Source organism: Nicotiana attenuata, unplaced genomic scaffold, assembly GCF_001879085.1.
Source record: "Nicotiana attenuata strain UT unplaced genomic scaffold, NIATTr2, whole genome shotgun sequence".
Classification (NCBI taxonomy): Eukaryota; Viridiplantae; Streptophyta; class Magnoliopsida; order Solanales; family Solanaceae; genus Nicotiana; species Nicotiana attenuata.
The window spans coordinates 650,484-662,093 of NW_017670436.1; the positions used below are offsets into that span (position 1 = coordinate 650,484).

Consider the following 11,610-nt stretch of genomic DNA (forward strand, 5'->3'; position numbering starts at 1 on the left):
ACTGAAATAGAGAAGAGAAGTTCGAAGCAAGAAAAGAATATAGGGTTTCGAAACAACAGAAAACTTATACCTCAAAATTGCGTCCAAATACTTCTACTTATAAAGGTCTTGGCACAAGAACAGAGAACGGTTCATCATTGCTGGCGTCATAACCGAAGCGGCGGGTTTTATCAAAGGTCACACACTAAACAAATCAACGCATCGGGACTATGCGTCATAATGACGCATGATGTCATGACGTCACCCTAACTCGTGGACAGCATAATTCCAGCAAAACGCCCGGGAAAATCGAAGTGTTTGAAATGTGTGGCCCACGTAGGGCCACGCTGCCAGTTCGCCGCAGCCACAGTAACCTGCATAGCTTGCTCGGTTGTTTCGATCACAATGAACAAGATCCGCTCATCGAATCCACCTGAAGCCGGCCTCAATAAGCGGAGGGATTTACTGTATGGATCAAAATCTATCTGGTAAATGTATTGAAGCCGGACTCAATAAGCAAAGGATGCTCAGGAATGGTGTTACAAAGGGGAAGGAGCTGTGAATCTAGTTTTTTCTTATAGTGGAGAACGTCCCGAATTTGTATGCTTTTCTATTTCTTCCTTATATTCATTTTTATTCTTCTCTGCGCTTCTTCCGCGAACAGCTGTGATTTCGTGTGTAGTAAGCTGTTAAATGAATGAAAATTAGTTCCTTTTTTACTGTAGATGAAAAGAGAAGATTCTAATAAATGTAAGAATATGGAATTTCAACTTTTTATTTTCGAAAGGACCCGAGTATTTGTCATAGCTAGAAATATAAATTTTGCCTTGCTCAGACTTAAAGAAGTTAATGGTGTAGCGTCAAATAAGAGTAGTAGATTGCATACTCTTATGATAAATAGATAATAATATGTCCTCCCAAAGAGGAAAAGTGATACGACATTCTTGCTCTTTCTAAAACATGTCGGAGACATGATGTTGTTACATGATTAACGATGATTTTTACAGACACTAATTAACATGTTATAATATATGTCGGGATAGCAAAATTCACCATCATGACAAACACAAAAAAATTCACATTTTACACGTCCATATGTTTGCATACACATTAACCATTACTACTCCCAATTGCAATGACTAATTTTTACACCATAGAATTTACCCAGCATCGTCACCGTGAATTTATGGGGAAGTTTTGATTGGCCGTAACTTTCTTTCCTGTGGTTGTGATATTTGCGATGTCTCTGTTTCTGCAGCTTGAAAAGTACAAACTCCCTAGCTTGAAGTAATGCATTTGTGAATACAACATATTATTAGTAATAAACATTAATATTGATACAAAATGGTATCTTTAACAAAGCGAGGGGCATCGAATATAGGCTAAGAAACCTCAAAAAAGTTGCTTCTGAAAAGGAAAGATGAAAATCATGATATAAATCTGTCACAAAAGTCATTTAAGGTATAGTTAGTGAATTAATGAGGCAACCTTTGGACCGTTTAATATTATCATATAAGAATTAGGCACAAGGGAAAAGAGCAAAAAGGAGAAAAGAGATAAATATGTCTCTTGGTCAAAGAGATGTGTGATGATTACACACATAGATAACAAACAAACTAAAATTGCAATGAATGACAAAAATTAAAAAAAGTTCTAAATTATTGCTATAAATTTAGATACTCATAGAAAAATGAAACATTAGGAAATAATGGATTAAAGGGAAAAGATTAATGAGAATAGTACCTCGGAATATTGAGACGGAACTACTTTTCTTTATTTATCTTTTGGAAAAAGAATAAAACCCAGTAAAACTTGTTAGATATAGGAGGACCTAAGAACAAAGAATCACATAATTGTACATAGAAAGTCGAGCAAAATTAACCAAAATCTAATGATCATATGTTTAATCCTTGAAATTATTTACCGGAAATGATAATCCGATGGACTACAACTATAACTCCCACATCACATAGCAATTTATCAGAAAAATTAGCCAACATTTAATTGAATGTTGGAGTTAAGTCTGAAACGTGGTATTGAAATTAAAGACGAAATGTGTCGAATTAAGCGTCGTTTAATACAGCAACGTTCTACTTTGAAAATTAAAAGGCAACGTTTTAAAATAAGAGGAAAAGCAAAAAAAAAAATGATCATTAAGAAAGTCTTGGGAAAAGGCCACCGTGTCAGATTTTGGAAGTATGCTAATGGCAAGCCCAAGTTCTTAAGGTGATCATTAGGACTTTTGATAAAAAAAATCTTGATGATCACCATAATATGCTTATGGTAATCACAAATTCTACTGACCATCAGGATTTACCACAAATTCTGAACAATCGTCAGAATTTTTCTAGTGATTGTGGTGTTCTAAATCTCGGAAGAATGTGCTTTAAATTCTGACACAGGGTTAGTAATTTGCACCACCGATAGTAAAGGAACTAAAAATTATTTTAAAAGCGGCTATACAGTGTCATTTTCCCACAATTATTCATATGGCCGCTATAATGGGCCTCAAAATCAATCCATTGAGGATTTGCAGCCGTACCCTATTTTTAAAAATTATTGATTTGGTAACCAACTAACAAAAAATCGGTATTAATATGACCATTATACCCCTTCCAAAACATATAAAAGATGCATCAACCATACCCAGATTCAAATTCCAGAGCCGTATCTCCTTCATCACTCTGTCTCTCCTAAGATCGCCTATCGCAAACCAGATTTGAACCAGATTCAAATTCAAAATTACAAAATACATTGTAAGTATTCAAATTCATCTAATTTTGATTGATTGAATTTGTTTCACGAACTTCACTGATATGCTGAATTTGCATTCTAAATCTGTTTGACGTTCACTTCTAACATTCTAATCCGACAAATATGCTGAAAATTGTTGGTTTATTTGCTACACAAGCTGAAGTTATTAAGTTCATATCTAAAAACTTCATTAAAACGAGTTATATGAGTGTTATTGTCATACCTCCTTTTTTACACACCTACCCCGAAGGATAAATGTATAAGGGAGTTTTTCCATTTAAAGTGACATTATTCGAAATGGGATTATTTATTTATTTAGAGTCGCCACTTGGGAAAGGATTGGCTTTTGGTGTCCCAAGTCACCGATTTAATTTAAATCCCAAATCGAGGAAAAATTCGACTTCCCAATTGGAGTCTGCGAACCAGAAATTCTGAATAAGGAATTCTGTTGACCCGAGGGAAGGTGTTAGGCACCCCCGGATCCCGTGGTTCTAGCACAATCGCTTAAATTATTATAATTAGCTAAAAATCTGATTTTTATATATATTCAATCCTATAATGCAATTTTTTTTTAAAAAGATTATTTACCGCTTTTAGTTATTTTTACGAAAGTGAACGCCGTTTAAGAGCGTGTTTTTAGATCACGTCACATGAAATGCACCCGGATCCTTGACACCTCTTATTCAACGTTTTGGGATTTGGATTTGGGTCGCATGAAATGCACACCCGAGTTTAGGAAAGTAATATTATTAAAATAACGCGCCTAAAGCAACTACGCATTGTTAACTATGCGAGGGCCATGGAAATTTGCTAAATGGCACGCCTCGAATTCTAAAGAGTTAAAATTAATTAAATGAGGGCCATGGGATTATTGAAGTTGAGAGCTAGGGAACCATTTATTGGGTTGGAATAAGTGTTGGAAACTCAACATTCATCAATTGTTAGCCTAACCTCAAGCCCAGTTGAAGCAAACACTACGTCCTAAAATTCCATAAAAACCGAAGTCCATTGGCACATAGAGGCAATTCAGATTTTTGAAGTATTACAACCACAAGTCTCATTTCAACTTCCTGACTTTAATAGCCAGTGACGACAAAACAAAGGAAAATTATATATGCTCCTTAATCAAATAGTCACTCGATCCTTGTAGATAATCAGTTATAGGCAGTAAATAAACAAATCACAAATTAGAGCTAGCGTCCTATTGAAATCGTTTATAGATGCATCAGGCTTAATTACTTTTACGCTAATTTCATCAAGCTACAACCAAAGAGACATCAAACACCACCAAGCAAAAAAATCACGGCAGCCATTGAAACCCAAGGAGAACAAAACTTCCAATTCTTATCATTCTCCAGTAATTCTCTCATACCTAAATACTACATTACGAGCTATGCTCCTACGAGTAACAACGCATGAAAACAAAGTAAAACAAAACTCAACAAATTGAATTCAAGCAAATCTTAAACACATAATGAGACAGCAGAACAATTATACATTATCCAAAAAAACATCAAAGATTGCTAAACAGATTCAGGTTTCCCTAGGGGCTTTTAAAAAGAACGTACATGGATTTCCAAGCAGGGACCAAATGAAGATGCTGAATTTTGAAACGGAACCGTGAACTACGAACGGAATTAATGAACGGACGATCTCGTCGGACCCGAACTTGAACCGGCGGCTGACCTGAACCTCAACCTCAGTTTCCCATTTTCCTACTCTGTTTTTTCTGCTATTGTGCTCGTGTTTTGTGATCTTTTGAGAAGAAGAGAAGGCTGGTCTCGGAGATGAGGATGTGAAGCAACAGTGGGCTCGTGGTGTAGGGGTGAGGAAGAGGAAGCTTCAGGGGGCGTTGGATTTTTTCAGAGAGATCGTTGTTGCTGCTGGAGCTCCTCGAATCAAGATGAATGAAGCTCCAATGCCTTTTGAACGTGAGAGAGCCAAGAACAGAATCTAATTTGGGGGAAGAGTTGAAGAAGACGATATGGGTGTGAGACTTACAGCTGGTCAGTGTTCTCTGGTGTTCAGTCGTCTTCTCTCAAAGTTGAAGAAGATGAGGACGATGGGGAGGGGTCCTTGAATTACGGCTGATTGGGTTTTTTAGAGTGTTTCTTTAGGTATATTGTGTTTGTGGTATAGGTAGTATTATATAGGGTAGGGATTAGGTTAGGGGTATGGGCCTAGGAACTATGGGCTAGGTATTTTGGTCCAAAGATTAAAAATGGATTATAAGATTTATAAAAACGGGATAAACCAACCTAAAACTAATTCTTTCTTCTAAAATTATGTACAATTATAATATAAAAATATAAACTAATTTTAATTAATTGAACTAAACTATAAAACATGAAACTATTTTTTTTTGTGTTTTCAAGATTATAAAAATAAAGATAGGGTACTATTTTTGTAATTCTTTTTAAGATTAAAAATGACTATAAAATATTAATAAACCTATTTTTTTGTAATTTTTTATTTTCTTGTAATATATAAAGTAAAATAGTAAAAATTAGTTGAAATGGCGATAAAAGGCTTCTCGGTTTTTGGCCGGGAGATCCTTTGTTTTTGGCAGGGATTTGGAAAGAAAAAGCTCCTCGGTTTTTTGGCTGGGAGATCCTCGGTTTTTTGGCCGGGATTTGGAAAGAAAAGGCTCCTCGATTTTTTGGCCGGGATTTGGAAAGAAAAAGCTCCTCGGTTTTTTTGCCAGGAGATCCTCGGTTTTTGGCCAGGGATTTGGAAAGAAAAAGCTCCATGGTTTTTTGGCCGGGAGATCCTCGGTTTTTTGGCCGGGATTTGGAAAGAAAAGCTCCACGGTTTTTTGGCCGGGAGATCCTCGGTTTTTTGGCCGGGATTTGGGAAGAAAAAGCTCCACGATTTTTTGGCCGGGATTTGGAAAAGAAAAAGCTCCACGGTTTTTTGGCCGGGAGATTCTCAGTTTTTTGGCCGGAATTTGGAAAGAAAAAGCTCCGCGGTTTTTTGGCCGGGAGATCCTCGGTTTTTTGGCCGGGATTTGGAAAGAAAGAGTTCCACGGTTTTTTAACCGGGAGATCCTCGATTTTTTGGCCGGGATTTGGTCGGTTTTTTGGCCGGTATTTGGAAAGAAAAAGCTCCACGATTTTTTGGCCGGGAGATCCTCGATTTTTTGGCCGGGATTTGGAAAGAAAAAGCTCCACGGTTTTTTGGCCGGGATTTGGAAAGAAAAAACTCCACGATTTTTTGGCCGGGAGATCCTCGGTGTTTTGGCCGGGATTTGGAAAGAAAAAGCTCCACGGGTTATGCCAGGGAGATCCTCGGTTTTTTGGCCGGGATTTGGAAAGAAAAAGCTCCGCGATTTTTTGGCCGGGAGATCCTCGGTTTTTTGGCCGGGATTTGGAAAGAAAAGGCTCCACGGTTTTTTGGCCGGGAGATCCTTGGTTTTTTGGCCGGGATTTGGAAAGAAAAAGCTCCACGATTTTTTTGCCGGGAGATCCTCGGTTTTTTGGCCGGGATTTGGAAAGAAAAGGCTTTTTGGCCGGGAGATCCTCGGTTTTTTGGCCGGGATTTGGAAAGAAAAAGCTCCTTGGGTTATGCCAGGGAGATCCTCGGTTTTTTGGCCGGGATTTGGAAAGAAAAAGCTCCACGGTTTTTTTGGCCGGGAGATCCTCGGTTTTTGACCGGGATATTTAAGGAATGGGATCCTATGCTACCATGATTTGTTTTTCTTTTGGGATTTTCATTTTTATTTCTTTTCTTCTTTCTTCTTCTTTTGTTTTCCTCTTTTATGTTTTCCCTTTATTTAGCAAAACACATGAAAGAACTTGGGAGGGAAAACTTCTTTTTGGTCGTTTTCCTGCTGCAAAGCTGTTTCAGCGCTTGCGCATTTCATTTCTTTTTGGACTGCACCTGCTTCTTGCACGGTTGCTTTGAATTAAACCTGTTTTCAACAAAGAACAATTTGTTAGTTTGAAACGGTGGTTGGTTTTGTGGCCTTGATCATCTCAATTGCTTGATCCCTGCCCCATTTCCGTTGAGAACTTTGCTGCTTGTTTGCCTTGAGGGTGAATCTCTTTTCAAACCGACCGGGCTCAGCCTTCAGGATTTCATTATGACTCGCCCGTGTGGGCTCTGACCTTTTCACTTTATTCTGCGTTTGCCTTTGATTTTCTTTCTTTTCCAATGTTTTTGCTTCGGAAGCATCAATCACTATGGTCAGTCGAGATTGGCCTGACGCACTCGCTAAGGCTGGGTATTTCTTCGACTCTGACCAGGCGGAACCCTGTGAAACCGGTCCTGCCACCTTTTCTTTGTACTAGTTACGGAATCAGAGTTAAACCCAAAGGGATTCAAAGAGAAGTATGCAGAAAGGCAATCATATGAGTTTAAAGAGAAGCATCCCTTTCGGGGAAAAGAAGGACTTATCTGGGGTGTGCATGCTGGCTTCAAAGGAACATGACATGCGTTTTGGACTGGATGCCCGACCCACACAAACTTTCCAGCTTCTTGTGAACTCATTGATCCATATTTCAAAAACCAGGGAACTTTGCCAGGACTCTTTTAGTGGTGAGATGTCTTCTTTTCGGCCGACAACGCCCTTTGCGGGTTTTCCCCAATCGACCTCTCTCATTTCTCTTCTCACCGTCGCCCGATAATGCTCTTTGCGAGTTTTCACTAAGCGGACTCTCTCATTTTCAGTTTCTCTACTCACCATCGCCTTATGGTGCCCGAAGGTTTTCACCGATAAGACTCTCTCATTTTATTTCTCTCAATTTGCATCGTGTTAGATTCCAACAATGACGTTTTCCACTTCCATGGCTTTGCCAATTGATCGGAAGGACTTGAACAAGGTTTTTTGGGGTAAGAAGAATTTTGGGCGGAGCTACAACTTTGGAACCACTTCGGCGGATTCATGGCCGAACCATTATATCATCTGCCCCAGTTTCAACTTTTGGGGAAATTGGGATTTTTATTTTGGTGTGACTGAACCCCAGCGAGAGGCTGCCTACGTACCCTTTCGGGATCAAGTCAAACGTAGTTCAGGAACATTTGTTTTTGTTTTTGTTTTTATTTTTATTTTTCTTCTTTTCTTTTTTTCATCATATTTTCTTTTTCTTTCCTTTTTTTTTCATCACATTTTCCTTTTCTTCTTCTTCTTCTTCTTTTTTTTTTTGTCGATAATACTTCCGGGTTCCAAAGAGGGTAGCCAAAGAAAGGTAACCGGCTCAAATGGGTTTACGAAGGGTTGATAGTGTTTGGGGTAACGGGAAAGAAAGCCTTCGTCATCTCAATTACGCAAAAGCCATCGCCACAGGAGGTCTAGACATAGTACCTTTTTACTGCATCTGCATTGAGTGCTGTCTCAGGATCATTTCCTTCGATGTCTCCCAGATACAATGCTCCTTTCGGCAATATTTTCCGGATGATGTATGGACCCTTCCAGTTAGGAGCAAATTTTCCTTCCGCTTCCTGGTGATGTGGGAGAATGCGTCTTAACACGAGTTGCCCCCCTTCAAAATTCATGGGACGCACTTTCTTGTTACAGGCGCGGGCCATTCTTTGTTGGTACAACCGCCCGGATGTGCCCTGAGTACACTCTTTTGTTGTAATGTATGGACCTTTCCAACCCGCGAACCAATTTTCCTTCAATTGTTCCAATTCTTTGTTTTATTTCCTCAAGGTTACCTTCTTTGCATTTCGACTTTTGATTCATTATTTCGAAATCTGACAACGTTTCGGGATCTAGGCATGAAGTCCGCAAGCATGTCATGTTATTTAAAGCTGCATTATTAGAACTAAAGAGAAGAAAATGAAGGAGAAAAATAGCAAAATCAGAAAGAAAAATGAACGAAGAAGTTTTGATTTCATTTTTTTTGGAATTTTGAAGATAACAGGGTTCACATTCAGGAATTTAAAGACAAGAAACTACAGGAAACATCCGAGTTACACCCTGGAATAACTCGGGATGCAGAAAAAGTAGCAGGACAGGTCTACCGGGACTCCCGCCTGATCGGGAATGGCGTAGCCTTCCAGTTTTGAAGTTTGGCGTCTGGTCCCATGTATAGCACCTCAGCAGTGCTAGAGCCCTCTCCCGGCTGAACCATGTGGGTTTCGTATAATATCTTTCTCATTGCCCCACGTATTTCCTCACTTTCTTCAACCGTGAAAACCTCATCATCTCCCCCTCTACTGTATTTAGACTTGACAAAAGTTTCATACAAATGTACCACCTCATAATCGGCCATTTTCATTTTTTGAAAGAACATTTCTGCTTCTTCAGCACTTACAGGCCTCCTAGGCGGGAAACGCCTTTTGGTAGCATTGTTCACCTCTTCTATGTTGGAGTACTTTTCGGCAGGAACATTTTATGGAAGCCCTCCCAGGGTCTCTTTCCCTTTATACGTAACCACCGTCTGATGATAATTCCATGGTACCGCAGCAGGGTTCGTCATAGGCTTCTGTGGTATGCGTCCAATAACCACTGGCTTATTCAGCTGAGGTGGTTTGATTGTCCCCCGCACCACATAGGCTTGCTTGGGTATGTACATTTGTGTTCCTTTCAAATCAGCTTTCTTTTCTGGTTCTGTCTTGGTGATTTTGCTCTTCTTTTCCCCTTTCTCTTGCTTCGGGGCCACCTTTGGCTTTCTTTCTGCATCAGCGATAGCAATTATAGCTTTCAATGCTGGATCAAATTCTTTGTCTTCACAGATCATCCCGATCACCGGCCCGTTGTTGTGGGCTGGCATTGGATTATTGGTCACATTTGGGATATCCTCATCCCTCAGTACTATTTTCCTTTCTCTATTAAGTTTTTCACCGCTTGTTTCAGAGTCCAACAGTCATTTGTATGATGGCCTTCTGCCCCTGAATGGTACGCACACCTGACACCGGCTCTGTAGGCAGGCGATGCCGGGTTTTGTCTGTTCTGAGGGACCGGCTGCAGTAGACCCATTTGGACAAGTTTCGGGAATAGACTAGAGTAAGATTCACGAATTGGGGTAAAATTTTATCTTCTGGGTGGCTCACGAGGACGGAAGTTATTTTGTGGAGGACGGGGGTTATAGTGGTTTGGATGAGGAGGCTGATTTCTTTAAAATGGAGCTTGGTTTCTATTGGCATGTGGTCGCGGCCGAGCAAAGGGTTGAGCATTCATGACCGCATACGGTTGAGGAGCATAAGCCACGTCATGGTGAGGGTAGTAATGTTGAGGGGTTCTTTCAGAGAAGACGGGTCTAGGGGCCCGGTATCTTCTTGCCCCTGATGCTGCCATAACCGTTTCTTCTTTCTGTTTACCTTTGGCCATCCTTCCAGACCCGCCTTGAATGGCTTGGGAGGTTGCTCTAATGGCTGACTGGCTCAAGATTCTGCCTGACTTCAGACCATTCTCCACCATTTCACCAATCTTAATCGCCTCTGCAAAAGGTTTGCCCATGGCTGACATCATGTTCTGGAAATAATCTGCTTCCTGGGCCTGAAGAAATACGGTGACCATTTCCACTTCATCCATGGGAGGTTTCACCCTCGACGCTTTCTCACGCCACTTAATAGCATATTCCCTGAAATTTTCTGAGGGCTTCTTCTTCAAATTCGCCAAGGAGTTCCTGTCTGGCGCAATGTCTATGTTGTATTGAAACTGCCTTACAAAATCTCTGGCAAGATCGTCCCAAATGTGCCATCGTGAGACATCTTGGTCCATATACCATTCCGAGGCGATGCCTACCAAGCTTTCTCCAAAATAAGCCATTAACAACTCCTATTTTCCGCCAGCACCGCGTAATTGATTGCAGTACCTCTTAAGGTGAGCAATGAGATCGCCATGCCCATCGTATTTCTCAAACTTCGGGGTTTTGAATCCCATAGGCAAATGCACGTGAGGGAACATGCACAGATCAGTATATGATACACTCTTCTGCCCACTCAAACCTTGCATGTTCTTCAAACTCTGCTCAAGGCTCCTCATTCTCTTTGCCATCTCATCTTGTTCAGGAGTTTTGGGAGTTTTATCTTGCCCTGGTGTGAGCTCAAATGGCGGTGGCTGAGGATAAGTGTATGTGGGATATTGAGGAGGATCTGCTTGAAAGATGGGATTTTGGAAAGTGAAGACCGAGGGATCAATAGCAGGCCTCGGGAGTGAAGGCTGTGTGGTGGTGGAGCATGGTGGAACGGTAAAAATATTGGGAGCTGCTCCTGATGTGAACACCTGGGGCGTACCTCAGAAGGTGTTCCTATGAAGTGAGCAGACGGGGTGACTGATAGGGATGTTAGAAGTATCCCCAGTTCTCGGGAACTATTCAAGGAAGCCAGGGATAGCCCTCGTTAGTCCATCGTCCACATCTCCATCATTCGGAGACGTAGTATCCAATTTTCTTCAGCTGTGGCAGACTCGGAGGCCGGGATCCCTGAGATGGGGCTGTCTTCGGTGATGAGAACTGGTGGCAGAGTCATTTCAGATGACATTTCTGTACTTCCTTTTGATCTGGTAAAGTATTGATGCGATGCCAGCTTACCACAACCAACCACCGTTTCTAAAGCTAGGCTGAGATTGACAGCAACACACGGTTAGTTTGAGACAAGTAACAGATAGGTAACCGCACATTGGGGTGTGATGCACCTATACAGTTAAACGAATGTCTACATTTTCTTTTCTATTTTTTCTTCTTTCGATTTCTACTATCCGTTTTTCTTGCTTTTCTTTCTCTTTCTATTTTTCGCTCATTTTTTCTGCGTTTCTTTCTCTCTTGTTTGTCTTTTATTTCCTTGGAAAGAAAAAGCTCCTTGGGTTATGCCAGGGATCCTCGGAATAATTTGTTAGTTTGAAACGGTGGTTGGTTTTGTGGCCTTGATCATCTCAATTGCTTGATCCCGGCCCCATTTCCGTTGAGAACTTTGCTGCTTGTTTATCCTCGG

At 40.7% G+C, this 11,610-nt stretch overlaps 1 protein-coding gene across 1 annotated transcript in view; it reads left to right on the top strand.

Annotated features, from left to right (window-relative positions):
• Positions 1–10,784: 10,784 nt before the first annotated feature.
• Positions 10,785–11,610, top strand: part of LOC109239373 (PE-PGRS family protein PE_PGRS47-like) — an 8,571-nt gene continuing 7,745 nt past the window's right edge. The window contains exon 1 of the mRNA XM_019405928.1: positions 10,785–10,868. Within this exon, the coding sequence (XP_019261473.1) occupies positions 10,785–10,868 (84 nt within the window). The remainder of the gene's footprint in view (positions 10,869–11,610) is intronic.